This window comes from Psammomys obesus, unplaced genomic scaffold, assembly GCF_907164565.1.
Source record: "Psammomys obesus unplaced genomic scaffold, mPsaObe1.curated_primary_1811, whole genome shotgun sequence".
In the NCBI taxonomy this organism is placed as follows: domain Eukaryota; kingdom Metazoa; phylum Chordata; class Mammalia; order Rodentia; family Muridae; genus Psammomys; species Psammomys obesus.
In genome coordinates this window covers 10,020,909-10,042,047 of record NW_026596039.1, presented here as the reverse complement: position 1 = coordinate 10,042,047, position 21,139 = coordinate 10,020,909, and the positions used below count along the sequence as shown (strand labels likewise).

The following is a 21,139-nucleotide window of genomic DNA, read 5'->3' as shown; positions in this document are numbered from 1 at the left end:
GAAAGAAAGAAAGAAAGAAAGAAAGAAAGAAAGAAAGAAAGAAAGAAAGAAAGAAAAACATATTTGGTAGTCAAAAATATCATTTTCTTTGATTTGTTACTTACTTCAGTAATGTGATTGGGTGATTTCATCCCACGGACCCTACCTATATATGAAAAACTGAAAAATATCTAAGTGTTATATAAAGTGATAACAGGTAAATGTAACCCATTTGTCTAATATCATGGGGCTCATTGTCCATGGGTTTTCTTGATGGGATATGCCAAACTCAATAAAAATAAAGATCACAAAAACTATTTACCAAGCTTTAAATAGTTATAGTCTTAGTATAATTTAAAAAATGTTAAACTAGATATTTGTTATAATTACAACTTAGTAAAAAATACAAATGAGAGGCAAGAGAGGGAACACAAAATTTTTATATAGTGCTATAAAAGAGAATTTAGGCAATATCACAGTTTTAAATATTTGCTTTGTTTTCCAAATTTTGTATAATAAAGCTACATGATAATCATAAAGAAAAGATAGATGAAGGGATGGGAAGGTGAACAAACTTCAATTCAATAATAAAATACATATTTATTATAGCTACTTGATTTTAAGCCAATGATTCCAAAGCATCATCTGGCATCAGTAGTCACACTACGTGGAAATCGATTCCTCTCATTTCCTTATGGAAAACTAGTTAGAACTGATGTCTAAAATGTAATTTCATAGTACTGAAAGGTATTAAATGGCACATACTAATTTATATTGGAAGCAAACTTTCTTAACTGCTGTTAATCTGTCCTTTTCAATACTTCAGTTTTTGTTCTACTTAAACAACCCCATCACTCTGAAACGATGGCACATCTTCAAGTTCGTGCACTCTGAAGGGCTTCAGAGCACACCAGCAGCAGCAGCAGCACCAACTCCAGAGGCAGAGCCAGCTGTCACAGAAATCCTGGAGAAGCTAAACCAGCAGATCCCACCCAGGCCCTTCCCTCACCGCAGCATCACCACCAGCGCCACACACAGCACAGCCACCATCCTCAACCCTCGAGACACGCACTGCATAGGGGACCAGCTGGACGTCCTGCTGGTGGCCAAGGACTATTTTGGAAGCATGAAAAAGTATGGTGGGGACTTCCTGAGGGCCAGGATGTCCTCCCCAGCCCTGAAGGCAGGTGCTTCAGGAAAGGTGACAGACTTCAACAATGGCACCTACCTCATCAGCTTCACTCTGTTCTGGGAGGGCCCGGTCTCCCTGTCTGTCCTTCTCATACACCCCAGTGAAGGGGTGTCAGCTCTCTGGAGAGCAAGGAACCAAGGCTATGATAGAGTTACCTTCACTGGCCAGTTTCTTAATGGCACCTCCCCCATCTCCACGAAATGTGGCCTTATCTTAAACACCAGCGCTGAGCTGTGTCAATACCTGGATGCTCGGGATCACGAAGCCTTCTACTGCTTGAAGCCTCCAGGTGTTCCCTGTGAGGCCCTGACCCACATGAAAACCATGAATAGTAACATCTCCTACCTCAGCCTTAAGGAAAAGTTCCTTTTCAAGAGGTAAACATGGCTTCAAATTCTGTAAGGGATACAGGAAGGTAGACTTCAGCTCTGACCAAACTGTTGAATACATTAACATTGACTAATCAAACTGTCACATCGGTGTTTATTGAGTTATAATAGGACCATCCTCCAGAAGTAGCTTAGCTGGCATTCTGGGTTACCACTAGGACTGTTTGCCTGAAAGGAGTACAGTGGTGGTGTGCCTTACACAGTGTCTATGTCTTGTTTTCCATGGTGCATGGTGATTCCGGATTCAGTCATTCTTTTTTTATGAGCCAGTACTGCCTATAATGTATTCATGAAACACTGTCCCACATAACTATTAATTAAATGAGTAGTATCATTACTCATTTTACTCTACTCTTTAATCCAACCAATCATCAAGTCCTATAAATTGTACCTGTGAGCTGTTTCCTGAACTCATTCATTTCTGTCTTTCACTGTTGCCTCTCTCTTGGATGCACTATCATCCGACTTCATTTAAACTGTGTCAATGACCTCACAGGGGATGCTCTCTATCTTCTCACGCAGTTTCTCTTGATCTTTGCTCCACACTAGAGCTTATATTTCTAAAATGCACACATATTAATACATATGAACTTTTCCTTGCTTAAAACCATTACTATGACCAGGCAGTTCTGATGGTGAGATTCAGACTCTAACCTGTTTACAGGTCTCTTATTTCACTTTCACTGTGTATTCTTCTCTGTCAGTCAAGCTGAACACTTATTTCACAAGTTGTATTTCCAAGCTTTTGGGTTAGCTGTCATCTCTAGGAAATGTTCAATGTCACTGGGAGATGGGCTAGTCCTGTGTTCCAATTGCTTGGTGTTCTTTCCCAACATGACATTATACTGTTAATGTCCTTACAAGCAAGAATTTCAAGAATATGGTTCCATGTTCTACCATCCATTCATTCAATCAATCTATATATACAATCTATATATGGCACTTTCTATATCCCACACAGAGTTCTAGGTCATTCTCATGAGCTAGAAAGACAAGGAACAAGTAAGTGAATCTGTAGCAGGAAACCATTAAAAATGGAATAAAATGTGACATTGACTTTAAAATAATAATCGGGTAAGACACTACTCCCCCAATGTCTTCATGATCATGTTTCCCCTTCAGCCCCTTCCTCACCTTCACTTCTTGTTTTTATCATCAAGGTCTAGGGAAAAACATCTCTTTATCTTATTATTTTGGCTGAACAGGTTTATCTTTTCCAAATAAAAATTTTACTAATAAGCAATAAAATAAGGCCTGTCTAGAGCAGCATCCCAAATGAGGTAAAGGGGCAAGCCATGGGAACATGTGGGGGAAATACTATTCTCAAGAGAAGGAGGAGGGTCTGGGCCAAGAGCATGCTGGGGGCTTCAGGGATTGTTATGGCAAGCAAAGCCTCAGAAGTCATCTGAGGGGCAAGGGGCAAGGGGCCACCAACAACACAGGCTTAGTTCAGTGACACTAAGTTGGCCTTAGTAGCTATGCTGAGTGAATGGTAAGTGAAATGAAACCTGATTTTTTTTTTAACAGCACAACTTCTCAGAAACTTTAATGTGTGTTCCTTAAACCGGGGTAGAATGTTCCCAGGTGGAATTGATGACTCATTTTACGAGCCTTCAGTTCCATAGCCTGGGAACTTCTGCTCTTGGAAGGACTTATTTTAATGATGTGTCCAGGAGAGCTACTGGATAGAAAAGCACCCTGGAAATTCAAGTTCAAATCCAGTTCAAACACGAAGACATAGGAGAGTGGGGCACAACTGACTCTCCCTCTCTACCAGGCTCCCCTTCTCCCCTTCTCTCACTATCACTTGGTTTCTCTCCAAAAACGCATGAGGAGATCTAAAGCTTTGCCTTACGGGTCAGCTAAAAGAGTCTGGCTCTTTCAAATATTTATTTTTAATTTGAAAATGAGGATAATGGGGCTGGAGAGATGGCTCAGTGGTTATGAGCTCTTAATGCTCTTCAGGAGACCTGGGTTCAATTCTCAGTACCCACATGGTGGCTCACAATCATCTAGAACTCTCCAGGAGATTAAATGATGTATTTTGTTTTGGCTTCGATGGGCACAGATATACATACATGTAGGATAAAACACCCATACACAAAAAAAGAAATAAAAATTAAAGTTACAAACAAATATGAAAGATATAAAAAGAGATAGTTTGTCTTGACTACCTCAGAACCATGTCTTTATTCTCAGAGGAGTCATTTGTGTGTATTTCTCATTGACCACATCTCAGCCTCTCTTAACTACATTAAGCCTGGATTAGAAGACCCATCCTGACATAGTCTCCCGGTTATGTCTCAGGAAATCCAAAGTCACCAAGTGGCTAGCAGAGCTATATGAAGTATTACAGGCATTTAAAAATGTATTGCATGCAATTATACACACAATTATAAAAAAGACACATTAACATAAATACATTTACACAAGCCATACATACTTTAACCTTAAGTTTGGGACAGTCTCAAATTTGGCCTTTGGAACCAAATTGGGAAGTGGCCAGATATTGATTGTTTACTATATTCAGCCTTACCTGGGTTAGATGGGGAGAATAAATGCTAGACTGTAATACACATTGTTCTCACTTGGCCAGAAAGTCCCCTTCTTGGGATTCTCAATCCTCTTTCACTGTTGGAAAACATTCCCTTTGTCTTTCTAAAATATCTTTCTAAGTTTCTGCAGAGCTTCTTCTGCAATTTCTACCTCCCTCAGCTCTGACTCTGGAGAATCCTATCTTCTTCCAGCTAGACTTCATTCTTGATCAAATAAATAAGTTTGCTTTAATAAGAGACAGCTGCCAGTTGGGTTTTTAGAAATGACAGCTGGAGTTGGTGCTTATGAGGCTAGTCATTAAGAATATTATAGCAAGTAAGAGTGACCTCATTCATTCACTCGAGAAGATGTTTGACTATGGAAAGCAGACTCCCAGGGTATTTGGGAAAGCAAAAAGGGGTATGAGGATGAAGCTGGAGAGGTGGACATGAATAGGAGGTAATATGTGGTCTGGTATTTATTCTTTAGGAAATTGAGGAAAAGTCATATAAAGGTTCTCTATAGGATAATGGAATAGGTTGGGTTCAACCAAAGGCCCAGAAAGATAACACAATAACCTAGGTGAGTGCTGTCAAAGTAATAAATGTAATGAATGAATATAATGAATGTCCTTGTAGCTTCACCCCAAAAGTGAAAAAACCAAGTTCTTGAACTTGACAATGGAACAACTGAATCAGAAATTCTGGAAGTAAGGCTCTTTTATTGGAAAAACACTGCCAGAAAAAAACTTGGTGAGTCCTGAATTACTACAGGTGGCAAAGGTAAAAAGGAGAGCTGGCATGAGACAATCATGCAGGAGAGGCCAACCCTGGGATATTATTGCCATGACCTTGTCATCTACAAAAATGTTGGGTCACTTCTCTACCTTCGGATTCATGAAGCATCAGGTTGGACATGCCCGAGAGTGAACATTAAAGGATGAGTAGCTAGCTGGATCCACAGATAGATTTTGGCTGATTGCAAATAGAGGATAAGTGACACTCTGGATTCCCACACCATCAGTTAGGAAAACGATTTTCTAAAATGTTGACCCATTTACCTTATCAGAATTCCTTAAGTGTATCAACAACAACAACCATTCACAGAAAATTAAGAGTGTTTCAATCCATCTAAACCAGAGACTCATTCTTAAAGACTTAAACAGATGTTGGGATAACTTATTTTCCTATTTCTTGAAGGTTCAACATAGGGGTTGAAGTGCTGAAGAATTTGGCCATCACAGTCTTGCCATGTAACAGTAAGTCCAGTGTGCTCTTACCACTCTATTCACAACTTGTTAATATAAACAACTGCCTTACTTTGAAACATATTTATTCTATCTTAAACATTTTGAGCTCTCATTTTCTGGGACAACTGAGATACCCTGGGTCTTAAAGAGGAGATTTTATGTTTTAGGAATATTTTTAAATGGCTTTATTTTATTTTATGCATGTTTTGCTTGCATAAACATGTGTATACCATATATATGCAATGCCAGAGAGATCAGAAGAGAGCATCAGATCCCTTGGAACTAGAAGATTGTTGTGAGCTATCATGTGATTGCTGGAATTGAACCCTGGTCTTCTGCAAGAGAAACCATAACTACTCAGAACTTATTTTCATAGCAGTTTTCATCCTGAGCAAGATAATAAAAATCTAGGGAATTATAGCTGCCCCTACTCAAAATGTTCAGATTCTAGGTATTTACACTTGAGGGTTGTTCTCCAAAATCAACAGTTGGGTGCTGGTACTATGCTAAAATATCTCCAAAGAGCTGGAAAAAAAACTGGACAGCTTCTCCACTGCATTCTAGTTTCCCTTTCAGGCAAACCATGCTCCTTAAGAGTCTATGAACTAGCAATTTCTGTGACTCACCTTTTTTAACAAACACATGGTCTGTAGCAGCTAGTGCAAAGGTAGCTTGTTTATATAGTGTTTCTGTTGACATGGTATTCAAGGGAATTTCAGTAAAGCTAATGACTTCTCTATGAGTCAACAGATACACATTGATCCATTACCCTCTTTTTTTCATGCATTCAACTTACAGTATAGAAATACTTATGCTAAACCCAGTGGCGAACACAGACAGAAATAAACCATGGGTCCAGACCTGCAGCTTACGGTCTGTGAGAGAGACAGAACCTTCTCTACTCAGGCAACCACTGGCCATGACCAATTTTTATACAAAAGAAAGTTCTTCAACTCTTGAGGCAACTCCAGTTGTCATTACAGATGAGATCACATCTCAGCTTTTGCCTAGATAGTGATTTCTATTAAAGTCAGAAGTTTTTCACAGGACAATGGCAGGGTGTTGTTGCTGTTCTCATCATCATTGTAGTAAAAATTATTAGTCACTAACAGATCTAATATATGTAATTCAATATGAATAAACCTAAGTCCCTAAATGCATTCCCTTAACTCCAAAGATGAATGTAGATGAGGAAAATGTGGTTTTTAAGGTAATAAATACAATGCTGCCCACTCTAGTTTCTGCTGCTGCTGGGACAAACACCATGATCAAAAGCAACTTGGGGGAGGAAGGTTTATTTGGGTTATACTTCTAGGTTCCAGTCCATCACTAAGGGGAGCCTGGGTAGGAATTTAAGTGGGAACCTGGAATCGGGCTGGCGTAATATTCCACAAAGAATTACCTCCAACCAAAAAAACTCATTTCTCAGCCAAAGAGGTACAATGGGAGCTATGGAGAGACTTGCTTGCTAGCTTGCTTACAGGCTCCTTCTCAGCTGGCCTTTCTTATACAACCCAGGGTCGTATTTCCAAGGAATGGTGCCACCCAATGTGGGCCGGTTCCTGCACATCACTTAATAACCAAGGCACTTCTACACAGGTCTGCCCCCAGGCCAAGAGCTGCTCCTCAGTTGCAACTCCCCTTCTCAGGTGATTTGACTCTGTGTCAGGCTGGCCATTAAAGCTAATGTATACCTTTCTGATGAAGCAGTCAGTATGAGTTGATGAAGACAGTCTGAGCTATATCAATAGTGGAGTCTTCAGAACGAGGAGACCATGGTCCTATTGTTTTCCTTCCAAAGGCAGACCACGGTGAGGGCATTATGTTTGGTTTTAAACACAGTAACATATTTAAAGTGTTATTATTCTTAACCAGGGAGCATAATTTGGGCACAAACAGTGTAGGACTCTCATTTCTCAGGCATGTTTAAACTCTTTCATGAGTTAACAGCTTGAGAATAAGGACAGTTGAAATAGTCGTCTGGGCCACTGAGCCCTATCTATAATTTCTTCCTGACTTTGGTTAGCTGTCTCATCCCTGAGTGGCTCTGGGGACAAGGTAGATCCTGGGAAAACACTGCAAAGGCTCGAGAGAAAACACAGCCCTGTTCCAAGAAGAGCTGCCCAGTGAGAACCTTTTACTCATCCCCTGAACATGAGTTCATTAAATAAGTATTTGTAGAAGAAACGAAGGCAGGCATAAAGAAGAAAACAAGGATGGAAGAAGAAGAGGGAGAAGAGGATGAGGGGAGTAGTTTAACTATTTAAATATTTCGTGATAATAAAAATTACTGACTCTGGGATTTGTATTTTATTTTATTTTGTTGCTAGAGACTGAGAACAAGAAAGAGAAATGTCAGGTTGGAATGAAGACTCCCTTCCCCAGTGGCTATACTTTGAAAGGAACGTGGATTACAACATTTTGCAAACAGAACGAGTTCAGTGCCATGGAAGATATAAATAACTGCTTGAAAAGAAAACTAATTTACCTCATGGGTGATTCAACACTGCGCCAATGGTTTTACTACTTAAACAAAGTTGTTAAAAGTATGTTTTATTCCTAGTTTTAAATTATAGTCAAGTGTTGAAGAGTTTTAAATAATGATGATAATAATAATTAGAATTCTTTGCTCTCATCTGATCTTTATTTTATCACTACATTCAATGTGCCAAACTTTTAGCTCTAAGCTGTTTTTATTTTTTCTAAATTGTTTATTGAATATTTTTTTCTTTATGTGCATGGATGCTTTGTCTGCATATAGATAGTCTGCATGCAATACCCAGGGAGGCCAGAAGAGATCCCAGATCTCTTAAACTGGAGTTTGATCACAAACTAGTTGTTTGATCACAGACAATAGCTCCATCTTTTTAATTCATGTATTTTGATACAAGTTTCAAAACTTTGTAAAGATTCTAAGGCAGTTGATAAAAATTCAATGCCTTCTAAAAATAGCAGTTCTTTAGTTAGAAGTCATCATGGCCAGAGTTTTATAGATTGTGTGCATTTTTAAAAAAAAAATATGCTATTTCTTTTTGTTAAGAGATTTCTTGATTTGTTTCCTATCAGCCCTAAAATTTTTTGATCATCATGGAACTGGGGTCTTTAAAACTCATATCCTTCTGGACACTGAAAGACATGTTTTGGTTCAATGGAAAAAACACAGCCATCCTTTCGTTACTAAAAATCTGTACTCCGTGAAAGATGACAACTACATCCCACGAGAAATTGACCAGGTGGCAGGAGACAGTGATACAGCCATTGTCATTAGTTTTGGCCAACACTTCAGACCTTTTCCCATCAATATATTCATCCGTAGGGTCATCAACGTCAAAAAGGCCATAGAGCGACTCTTCTTACGAAGCCCGGAGACCAAGGTGATAATTAAAACAGAAAATATCAGAGAATTCAATGAAAACTCAGAGAGCTTCAGTGACTTCCACGGAAGCATTCAGAATCATATTTTAAGGGACATTTTGGGGGATCTCAGTGTGGGTATTATTGATGCTTGGGACATGACAATTGCATATCGCAGTGAGGCTATCCATCCATCTTCCAGCGTGATTGAAAGTCAGGTTGGTATGTTCTTAAACTACATTTGCTAGAGGATCTTAAGGTACAGAAACACATCTAGCCCTCCCTGCCCTTGCTCGCTCCAATTTTATATGTACTTACATAGATAACACAATCTAACATAAGAAGAAGAAAATATTGAAAATTATAGTTAACTATACATAACATAAAATTCTCCATTCAAATAATTTTTAATCCTACAATCCAGTGGTGCTAAGTGAAGTTCCATGTCACATCTTCATCATTATAATCCATTTCTTCATCCCTAATAGAAATCAAACCTCTTAAACACCCACTCACCACTCCTCTGAGCCATAGACCCTGGCATCTACAGCTATACTTCATGTGTCAATAAACTGTTTTAGACTTTTCATATAAATGAAATAATGAAAGCCACTGAATTTGTGTCTTGCTTATTTCACTTAACACGATTTCTTTAAGGTTCACCTATGTCAAATTTATGAGACTCCTTTTTAAAGAGTGAATATAATTTCTTTCTATGCATGTAGTGAATTTGTTCTTCTGTTTATTTGTTGATGAACATTTATTTTTGTTTTTGTTTTTTTGCCTTTTGGTTATTGTGTATCCCAACACTGTGAAGAGGGATGCACATGTAAAGGCTTGTTTCTACTTTTAAGCTTGATGTTTAAATAGCAAATCATAATTATCCATTTCTTATTTTTAAAGATGTTTTTTTATTATTTATGTGTATGTGTAAGTGGGTCTGCTAGTGAATGTCGGGTGTGTTTGAGGATACCTGCAGAGCCGGAGGAGGAGCTCTTCAGATCTTCTGGAGCTGGAATTATGGGTGGTTGTGATTTACCCCACGTGGGTGCTGGGAACTGAACTCTGGTCCTGTGGAAGAGTGGCAAGTGCTTTTCAACCATTAAGCAATCCCTCCACCCACCATTATCCTTTAAAGGAATGTGCAGCCCAGAAACACATAGCATAAATGATCTGCTCAGAGAAAAAGATAATGCTTAGAAGAAAACTTTACAAGATCACAATAACAGTCCTCTTTCTTAGAAAAAATTCTTAAGATTTGATGACAATTTGTTGCTTAGATTCCACTGTGATTCAGTGGCCACAGGTCAAAGCCTACAAACACCACAACTTAGTATGATGTGACTATATAGACTTCAAGATTCTGATACTAGATAAAACAAGAAGTGTAATATAGGAGTCCCTCCAGCAACCTCAGATAACTTCATAAGCTTTGTTCTAGAGTCTTTCTCTTGATAAAAACATAATAATCTACTTCTCAAGACTTGGTATATATATATATAATCAAGGATAATTCCCAAGTATGGATTGTGTTTGTGAGTGAAAGGAAGTAAAATTATAATGTTATTAACACAATGGCCAAGTTATTAACACAGCTTTGGACTAGACTCTAAACCACCCACAATAAAAATATAAAAATTAAAAATTTAAAGATTTATTTTATATATATAATCAATTTATATTTAATTTATATTTATATTTAATTTATATAATTTAATTTTATAGTTATTTTATATTTAATTTAATTTTATATTTAATGTGTGTGTGTGAAGTGGCAGGTGGGCATGGGTGTGTACATATGAATGCAAATGCCATGGAGGCCAGAAGAGGGTGTTAGATCCCCTGGAGCTGGAATTACAGGTAGGTGTGAGCAGCCTGATATAAATGCTAGCACTCAGGCCCTCCAGGTCCTCTCCTCTCTCTCCCTCCCCTCCCCTCCCTTTTACCCTTCCCTCCCCTCTGCCTCTGCCCTCTCTTCCCTTCCCCTCCTCTTCCTTTCCTTCCTTTTCGTGTGTGTGTGTGTGTGTGTGTGTGTGTTTGTGTGTGTGTGTGTGTGTGCACAAGCATGTGTGTGTGTCAAAGGGCAACCTCGGGTGTTCGTCAGGTGTCTTCCGTATTTTGTTTGCTATATGGTTGAGCTTTCAGTCTGTGTCTTACTGTCTCATAATTACTGGAATTGTAAGAATGTACCACGATGCCATTAGAACAAAGGGGCTCTGGGAAGTCTAACTTAGGTCCTCGTGGTTGCACTTTATTAACTAAGCCTACTCCCAACCCTCAAAATCTCCTCTTGGATTGAGCCCCTCATTGATTCTCATTCTCCCCACAGGGAGCTTCGGTATGACCCTCATAGCTTCCAAACATTACACCACTGATTGCTTAATGAGTTTTCATTTCCACATCAAGGTCTTCTCAAATTCCTTCATCAGAATATTGATGTGATATGACTTCTAGTCTCCTTACCCTGTCTCTTCAAATGCTCTGGAATATCCTTGAATCATCGGCAACAGGCCTTCTGCAGACCCCATTTCTCACTCTACCAACCTGCATGCTCTAATTTAAGTTAGACCAGAATGACTACTACTTTTCTTCCTCCAGAGTTGTGCTGTAACACATGATAGACATGGTCATGTGTCTTTGTTAAAATTAAAACTCAATTCAATCGTTCTTCAGGTGCACTGGCCACATTCCCAGGGGTCAGTTGCCACAGATATCAAGGGGTCCTGTACCACAGCAGCATTTGCTGGGATTTTCCTTTAGACAGTGTTTTTCATGTTTTGTTAGAATATGTGGGTGGCTTTTCAAAAACAAATCTAGTGTGACCTGGGAAATGGCTTAATTGGGAGGTTGCTTGGCCAGCAGGCCTGAGGTCCTGGTGTAATAACAAGCACATAAGCTGGCCATAAGGTGGCACATGCATGTAATCCCAGCATTCAGAAGCTTGAAGCAGAAGGGTCAGGAGTTCAAGGTCATCCTTGGGTACATAGCAAGTTTGAGACCAGCCTGGGCTATAAGAGACCCTGTATCAACCAATCAATCTATCAACCAAATAATCAATCAGTTCATCAATCTATCAACTAATCAACCAGTCAATCAGTCAATCAATTAATGTAGTAATAGTTTACATTTTTCATGATAAATAAAAAAAAATCTATCAGATGTTGGTGGGAAACCTCTTAAAAGGCATTTACTTCTTATTTATTCTTTTACAAGAAATCCTGTGATCTAAATACCTCATGGTGTTCTATTCTTGAAGTGATAGCTTTAGGTTACAGTAGGCATTGACTATGCTGTTAATATACAATAACTCGAACAACCATTTGAATTCATAGAAATAGTCTTTACTGTTATTATCAAGCCTTTTTTGAAAACCCATTTCTGCACAATGGAGTGAAACGAAACTAGAAATCAACAGCAGAAGGAAAACATATCCTATGACATGCTGAAGTTAAACAGAGCACTCCTAAACAGCCAATGGCTCAAGAAGGAAAACACAAGGGAAGTTTAAAACCTTCCGGAGACAAATGAAGATGAAGCCACAGCATGTCAAAGTGTATGGAGCAGAATGAAAGAGTGTAAAAGGGAGGCTGTAGCAGGAGACGTGACAGGCAAGTATCTGACTTCACAACCTAGAGAAGTAGACAAAGAACAAACTAAGCCTGAGTCGGCAGAAGGAAGGGAAAACAAGTTAGGACAGAGAGCAATGAGATACTATAAAATAAAAACAATAGAAAACTCAAAAATTAAGTTGCTTTTGTTAAAAACGTAAAACAACAACAAAAACTTTTTAAATGAGAGCGAGGGAAAGAGAGAAAGAGGAGAGAGAACACTAAAATTAGAAATGGGAAAGAGCACTGGCTGCTCTTGCAGAGGACACAGGTGTGATTCGAAGCACCCATATGACGGCTCACAACCATCTGCAACTCCAGATGAAGGTATCCGGAGCCCTCTTCTGGCGTTTGTAGGCATCAGGTACATCAATGATGCACGTATACACACACATACACACACACATACACACACACACATACTACTCATACACAAAAAATAAAATCTTTTAAAATAATTGTTTAAAATTATTTCTGTACTAGTAAATTCCATAACTGAGAAAACCGAGAAGTTTTCGAAAATATACAACCTGTTATGGTTAAATCACAAATAAATAGAAAATTCCAATACGTATTTGTAACTGGAAAGACAGACTTCCCAATAAACCAAAAATTAGGATCGGCTGGTTCCACAGGAAATACCACCAAGCACCGAAAACTGAACACCAATCCTTCTCAGATTCTTCCAAAGAGCAGGAGGAAACACTCCCAAACTCACACGAGGAGGCCAGCTTTACTCAGAAACAATGCCAAACAGTACTACACAGGAGAAGGAAACCAGGAGCCATTTCCATGATACACACATATTAAAATGTTTTCAAGTGTTTCCTGGCAAACCAAATTCAGCAACACATTAAAAGGATTGCAAACTCTACGCAGGAGAGGCGGTGGCGGGGGGATTATGCTTGGGTAGGAAGATGATTCAACATATGAAAACCAGCAGTGTGGGGCACCATGGTCACCTAACAGAGGCCAAGGCGACATGGTGCATTTCAACTGATGGGGGAGCAAGCATCGACTCCTTTGTATGAAGAACACTCCCGCTCTGAATAGGAGAAAGCTACCTGAAGGGGACATGATTAAAAATGTCACAGCAAACATCATGTTCAGTTGGGAACAGCTCAGAGCTTGTGCTCTAAAACCTGTAAGAAGGTAAAACTTGTCCAGTTTCACAGACACTATCAGATTAGCAGCCATTAGGGGGAAATGAAGATCCCTTAAAAATTAAAAACTTCCTTATGACCTAGCAATTTTACTCTTCACTTCTATTCAGAAGAATTCAAGATCTCAAAGAGGTACAATAGGGATGGGAAACTTACCTTTCCATGGTACTGACTGCGCAGGTGTTAAGCCCTGTTAAGAGTATTGTTAGTGTGGATGGTAAATTATTTATGTCCTTATTGCAAGCTCTGTCACTGATGTTAATTTTCCTGTAATAACAAGAACATTAGAGGATGGACAATTAGACAATCCTTTCTTGTCTTTGGTGCCTTGAGCAAATGAATTTTCAGTCAAATAGTGGGACTACAATCATGACACCACCAGATACCTGAAAAACTTGAGAAAAGTACCTAACAATCAGAGCTGTTTGCCTCAGCTCCTGAAAACAAAACCTTGTCCAAGGCTGTTAGAAACTGCTCATGTCAGGCTTTTAATATCACTAACCTCTGAACTCTTGGTGATCAACATCCATTTCTAACCATGTTAGAGGGGAGCACTTTCCCTGGTCACCTTAAAAGGAATGGACCTAAATGGTGATTGGTCAAAATACTAATCTTAATGACTGTGGCTGAATCTAAGAGACAAGACTGTTACTGGTTTAGAAAAAGCGGCTGGGGTGTGGCTAGGATATAAGCAGGTCTCTTGGGCTCCAAAGGAGTCAGCTGAGAGATACTCTCTAGTGGTGCCATCCTTGGTATGGTGGCATTAGGCTTCATAAAAGGTTTCTCTCAAGAGATCTCTTCCTGATCACTTCCAGTAGCAGGGCTACTAATAGAAAGATGTGGCAGAAACAACAGAGTGCTAGAGGCTAGCGGAGAGGCTAGGGACAACGCAGTCAGCTCTGCTGGAGAGATTAAAAAGAAGCAGTCAAACCATCCAAGAGTGGCCACAGGAAGAAGGTCCATAGAGAGGGCTTCGAAAGCTGAGACTGAAGATGTGTAAGAGCCTGCAAGGAGCCAGAGAGGAGAAACTGCAGGCAATGGCCACTTGAAGGTGTTAGGGCCAAGGGTTTCCGACTTTAGGCTAAAAGCTGTAACACTGGCCATTGTTAAAGCACCCTCATGTTCTAGACCTGCACAAAGAGAGACCTACCACCACCAAACAGAGGGGAATCCTGATACTTAGAGTTACTTGGATGGTGTGACACTGGCTGGGGACTCTAAAGTCTCTACACGTACACTGAGGGTTTAACACCTTCAGATCTAGGGGCCCTGCTCCTCTGGCCTGGAAACAGGAGGGGATGCCACTGCCTGCTGCTCCCATCGCCCTACTTTTGCTGTTCACAGCTGCCAAACACGAAGACGGGAGCTGCCTGAGAATGGCACCGAGAATGGTTGAAGACCTCCTTGCCCACCCACGAGTTCTATCTATTCTGTATATATACATCACAAAGCCCTTAAAAAGGACAATACTTCCACAGATGAACACTGATGATATTAAGGTCAGCAAATACACACAGGAATACATATTGTATGGTCTCACGCTTATGAACTTGCTATGGTAATCAAAATCATAAACACTGGAAATAGGAAGAAGGTTTTACTGGGGGAGTGGAGATGAATGCGCTCTGAGGGTAGAGCTTCAGCATTGTAAGGGGAGAGAGTTATAGGGACTGTTGCAACAGTGCGAGCGTACTTACTGCCACTGGATTGCAGTTAGAAATCATCAAGGTGGCCCACTGAATGTATTTCTTATTATGTAACAATAAAGAAGTAGTCTCAAACGTGTCCTTTGCTTTGTAGCAGGTGAATCTTAATGTAGAAACAGTGTCGTGTTTCTTTGTCTAACCCTCTGAAATGAAGTGGCTTTAGTTGCTCCGTGGCCACTGCTGACCTGACACCTTTATCCCCGTTAGCTTTGGGTAGTTTAACCCGAGGAGCTCCCGGATGATAAAGGAATGCAGGCATTGGCATTCAGGTGCGCGTCCTTGCTGGACATGCAGCTGCTGTAGTAGTAGGAACAATCCCAGTGTCCTTTTTCAGTCTACCCCGTGGATCACAAAATGACTTACATGACAATTCTTGTACAGGAGAGGTTTTCAATGACAGCTGAATGCAAAAAGCCACCAAGCGCTTCAACCTCTTTCACACGCTGCACAGGAGTCAGGAATTCCTCCGCTCACTGAATTTCAATCATTTCCACCATACGAAATGAATATGTTATAGCCCGTGCACTTTCCTTCACTTTATATGCCACGGGCGTTGTGTTTGCATAACAGTATCATTTGATATCAGCATTTTACGAGAGTTCCTTTTGATGTAACGTGAAGAGCATGCGCCGTTGACTTTCTGTGGGCCAGTGGTTTGAGATGTAGCTTTCCACATTGTCATGAATGCAAGGTCAAATTATACTTGGGTAATTGCAGCCTTTTAAAATTTTACTTGATATATAAAAGTCGTTGTTTGTATGGGAAGACAATATCTTGTCCTTGCTCTGGAAAAAGGCAAATGGCTTCAGCAGAGCAGAAGCCGTGCTTTGCCTAACTATGATATAAAAACCGTTGATAGTTTTAGTTCTCTGTAGATGAGATGACTTTTATACAGTGATAGATATCTGTTTCCCACCAGCTGAAAAGGGATGGTAAGCCCTGAATTAGCTCATCAGCAAGGGCACAGGGAAGCCGACAAATGCTGTGTGTTGATGCTTAACGGACATGCTCAGGCTTCCTTCCCACCACATGTTTTCGCCCTGGAATTTTCTCTTGGCTTTCCCTTGGAAGATTTGTTGTTTGGGGTAGAAGGGTCATATGAACTCTGTGATGTAGGACTCCAGAGTGACAGGACTCGTCACATCTAACTATAGATAAAATGCACAGGAAAAGACTGATTTTTTTCCAGTTCAGGTCACATGTCCATGTTGGAACCATCAACCACTGGCCAGGGGGATGGATTATTTTGATTATTAAGTCTAGACCATATGTACACCCTGTGGCCAGATTTAACTGCCAAAAGTGAAGGAAAAAAATGTAGATGCAAAATATTTTCCTCCTTCTATACAGCTACTGGATAAAGTTTAAAAAAAAACACCCAGGAAGCAAGTAGATTACGTAGAATAATCTTGTCCAGGAAGATTTATTTATAAAGGATTTGTGGTTGTTTTTATTCTGTTTCATTTCTGTGAGTTGCACAAAACCACTAGTCTTCCACATGATTTGAAAAGTGGCTCCTTACATTTAAAAGTTAGAGTTGAATCAGTGTTTTCAGCTGCTTTTATATACAACAGCCCCTTCTTAAGCTTTTTATTTGTTTTAGTGATGTTATAAAATCATATAATAGTCACTACTACAATATACACAGAAAAAACCCATAGTGCATAAAAATGTTTATGTAGACAAAACGTAATAGCCAAGATTAAGAAAAGAAACAGACTTTGTGATTCATGAGCCACCTCTGGAGAGTGACTTTATGGAGAACAGAGAGAAACCAGGGAATCTGATAATTATGTTTCAGTTTAAACTTACAGAAAATGTCCAAGTGTTTTTGTTTGAGAAGTGCTGGACAGCTCCAGTGGGGGCTCAGCCACTAGAGGCCACAGCAGGAGAACTTCCTCTTTTTCCCAGAAGGGCATCTTCAGAGTGAGCTTCTTCCTTGTGTCTGAGTACTCAAAGATCTGATAAGCTAGTGTTATTTTTAAATGCTTTGAAGTTAGTGTACAAGATAATGAATTTCACTATGATATTTTCACACATGCATAGCATAGTATCCTTCCTTCTCTCCTCCCTCTTCTCCCCAACATCCGTTCCTTCCTCTATATGTATTCTTTCTACTTTTATCACACACACACACACACACACACACACACACACACACACACACCATTTGTCTTTCTAAATATGTATGCTTAGTTGGACAAGAATAACTTAAAAACATGTGGGTACCTAGACCAAACTTCTGACTGACTGAATGAGTTTTTCTGTACGCACATGGGAATCTGTACTCTTTACTCTTTTAGTTCATATATCCTGGCATGTGCAACAGGATCCATTCAGAAATCAAAATCTAAAGCATTTCCTTTCTTCTTAGCTTCAGGTCAAAAGGTTAACTTATACAGGCACACTCGCTCCATCCATCTTCCCCCTTGGTACTCATCTTAACCTCCCCTACCACCTAATGCTGCAGAAAGAGCACAGAAGCACAAGTCAAGACAGAGAGTGCAAAACCCTTGCAGAAGCTTTGTCAACAGTCTGATTACCTGCTAACCAGTCTCTGCTCTTGCTAGTTTGGCTCTAAACTAGGTCTTCATCTATTACATTTTATAGAAAACACTACCTGAGGAAGAAGAGAGAGGTGATAAAGGCAGAATGGGGCTGTGGTTTCTGAATCCTTAATTTAGCTCTGTCTTAATTACCCAGACCTTAGAAATAAGACCTATCATGTCCTCTTGTAAGGTGACATCTGGCAAAAGAGACATCTGTACCATTTTGCAAATCTTTGCTGCAAATATGCAGAGAAATCAAAGCCATTCTGATTGCATCCAGCAGTTCAGTTCATGCTCCCCCAAGATTTGTTCCCTATTGGGCTCTGTGATCAGAAAGGCCTGCCCAAGCAGATGGCAGTTTGGTGTCAGGCTACTGACTCTTGATGACATGCCCTATGCTGATGGTGTTTCAATATCTACAGTGTGTTAGTTACTTTTCTTACTGTTTTGGCCAAATATCTAACAAGTAGCAACTGCAGGGGGGAAATGTTTATTTTGCTTCATAATCCAGAGCAGATAGCCCATTGTGGTAGGGAGGCATAGCAGAAGGATCAGCTTCTGTCTGTGGCAGGAGGAAACTGCTTGCTCACCTGTTGACCAATTAGAAGGAGAATGAAGGATGCCAGTATTTAGATGGCTTTCTTGTTCTGGACTGGCCCCTGGCTCACAGTGACAGATTAAGTCAGGATGGATTCTTTCTTACTCGGTGAATCTTCTCTGAAAACATCCCTTTAAAAAAATTAACTTATTTATTTTAAAATGTTTATTTAATGTGTGGAGATAGCGAATGTGTGCTATGGTGTATGTGTAAACTCATAAGACAATTAGCAGAAGTTGGTTCTCTCCTTCCATTACCTTGGTGCTGAGGACTGAACTCAGGACTTCAAGTTTGACAGCAGGTTATTTTATGTACTGGGCCATTTTTCAGTCCCTGAAACCATTCTTACACACACACAGAGCACACTTTCATTAGTACCCTGGGTATTTTAATCCAATCAAGTTGATAGTCAAAATTAGCCATCTCACATACTCTAAGCCATGAGGTTGAGGTGTTCCATTAGTCAATCAACAGAGGGCCTTCACTAATAAAACATGGAATCAACAGTTTCTCTTGGTGCTTGCTAGTGTATACTAAGGGTCAGATAACTAAAGGCTCCTGGCCAAATCTAGGCTGTTGTCTTTAAAAAGAGACAGAAACAAAAATAGATTTAACCTACTTTTAAAGTTTCATAAAAGTGAAATGAGGAAAAAGATGTTACTGATGAGCCCTAAAAGATTTATCCTTCCTGACCCTAGAAGCATTGTGGATGTGGCTGCTGTGTCACTTGGGCATCCGTAGGTGGCAAAGAGGAGAGAGGCTCTGCTATGCTCAGTGTTCTGACCTACGAACATCTGAATGATTAGGAGTCTAAAATTCCCTGAAGAAGGCAAGCCTGAGGCGACCATCAGTTTGGTGGTAGGTAGGCCTGGTCAGGCTCCCAGAATGGGAAGCCAGCCAGAGACAAGAAGAACTCTTCGTGGGACCATGGGTCCCTGGGCAAGAGTGACCCCAAGAAAGATGACCATTTCATGGGGCCATTTTGTCAGGCTATTGAAAGGAGTATGTCCAAAACAACCACCAGACCAACACCATGGTGCCCGAACAGGGAGATAGCCTGAGATGCCTACCAGTCCAGTGCCTTACAGGTCTGGGGGAGAGGGGACAGAGAAAGCCCAAGATAATCCCTGCCCAGCACCATAATGCACAAGTGGGGAATAGCACTCCTGAGACCACTCCTTAGATGACCCCAGACACTCAGAAACCCCAGGTGCAATAAGAGGAGCAAGTGAGTGGTAGAGAAATGGAAGAGAAAGAAACGGAAGGACATGGGCACAATAAAGAGAGTTGGAGCTGGAGACTTGAGGGTAGTGAGGAACAGCCTGATATGAGTAGCCAGTGATGGCACCTGGGTCCCACTGGTCCTGAGGGCGTGAACATGGGAGAGCTGGCCCCATCACTTGTCTGCCATGTGGTGACATGGGCAAGGGAGAGATGCCTCTGCCTCCCCCTTCCCTTATAGCACACCAGAGAGCTGACCAGGAAGTCATCAGAGCAGGAGAGCTGATCCTGCCTCTCACCTGCTGCAGCTCTCAGGAGAGCAGGCCCTGCATCTCATCTGGGCAGCAGGGTAGGGCTGGCTCTGGTTGTGGGAGTTCCTGGTGAATTTGCCCAAGGGTATGAGGGCAGGAGAGCAGGAGAGCAGGAGAGCTGGTCAGCCCAGACACCTCTCAGGCCCCCATCCAGGGCTTTGAATTCACCTACCACAACATCAATGAACTGCAGGAGTGCATGAAGGGGCTGGTACTACAGACCCCAAACTACAGGATCTCTGTGACATATGCCAACAACATAGGGTATCTGAGAGGAGTCTCAGTAAGGTTCCAATGTTGGTAGAATAGCAGAAGCCAGGGGCCTCACACCAGTCCAGCAAGTCATTGTAATGAACACTTGCAAGGAAAGAAGTGTAGACAAAAGGGTATACCATGGAAACACTGACACTACAGCTTCTACAAAGAGATTTTTTTCCCCTCTGTTTTGAGATGGGGGGTTGCAAGAGTGGAGGGTGTGTACAATGGGAGAGGGAAATGAGTGGGACTGGGGTACAGGATGTGAAATTCACAAAGAAACAACAAACAAACAAAAGAACAAAAAAAAATGCCCTCTAACCCCTTAATTGGTTTAGAATTCTTGGAGGCTGGTGAATCTGGTTGCTACGAGGTTGGTTCTCCTCCAGGTTGGTGCAGAGACTGGCTTGTCTCTTAACTTTTTTGAACAGAAGATCAGCTACCAAGTTACTTCTAAGCCAGTTTATACAGCTGCCCTCCATTTCCTGGGTTAATGTTCCAACTTTACAGACATCAGAGCCCTATTTTGGCTTCTGCCAATTTCTCTGGAAACTCTCTTTTGCGCTGATTTGAAAATATCATGAACGTGGACTCAGGAAGACATGCATGTGATCAGATCTGATGCTGGCTGGCTCCTGCAGGCCGTTGTTTCAGGTAATAGTTTTGAGGCATCTGGCACGGGGGAAAGGATATTATCATAACCGGTTAAGCCGTCCTCAATTGAAATTCAATCTTCATTGCTCAGCGAGTTTGGGAACCTTCAGTCACTTGACATTCATAAATTTGTTTCCTCATTTGTAACTCTAAGATAATGCCATGTACCCTTGAGGTAGAAAGATTTGGAAACAATAAACATAGGTGCAAGTGTGTTTAGCCTATAAGCCCTGGAGGGCCTGTTCCTGCTTTCTCTGCCCTGGCACTATACCAGTGTGTGTGTGCAGGAAACTTTCCTTTAAGGTTTTATTTTTACTTTAATTAATTAAATGTCCATGCGTGTTTTGCTTGCATGTATGTCAGTGCACCACGTGCT

At 40.7% G+C, this 21,139-nt stretch overlaps 1 protein-coding gene and 1 non-coding gene across 2 annotated transcripts in view; both read left to right on the top strand.

Annotated features, from left to right (window-relative positions):
- Window positions 1-8,946, top strand: part of Nxpe2 (neurexophilin and PC-esterase domain family member 2) — a 22,028-nt gene extending 13,082 nt beyond the window's left edge. The window contains exons 3-6 of the mRNA XM_055622369.1: window positions 806-1,548; window positions 5,295-5,364; window positions 7,683-7,890; window positions 8,411-8,946. Coding sequence (XP_055478344.1) covers window positions 806-1,548; window positions 5,295-5,364; window positions 7,683-7,890; window positions 8,411-8,946 — 1,557 coding nt within the window. The remainder of the gene's footprint in view (window positions 1-805; window positions 1,549-5,294; window positions 5,365-7,682; window positions 7,891-8,410) is intronic.
- Window positions 8,947-19,009: 10,063 nt separating this feature from the next.
- Window positions 19,010-19,140, top strand: LOC129687854 (small nucleolar RNA SNORA17). The gene has a single exon (XR_008721823.1). It is a non-coding gene; the product is annotated as a small nucleolar RNA SNORA17 (small nucleolar RNA).
- Window positions 19,141-21,139: the final 1,999 nt, after the last annotated feature.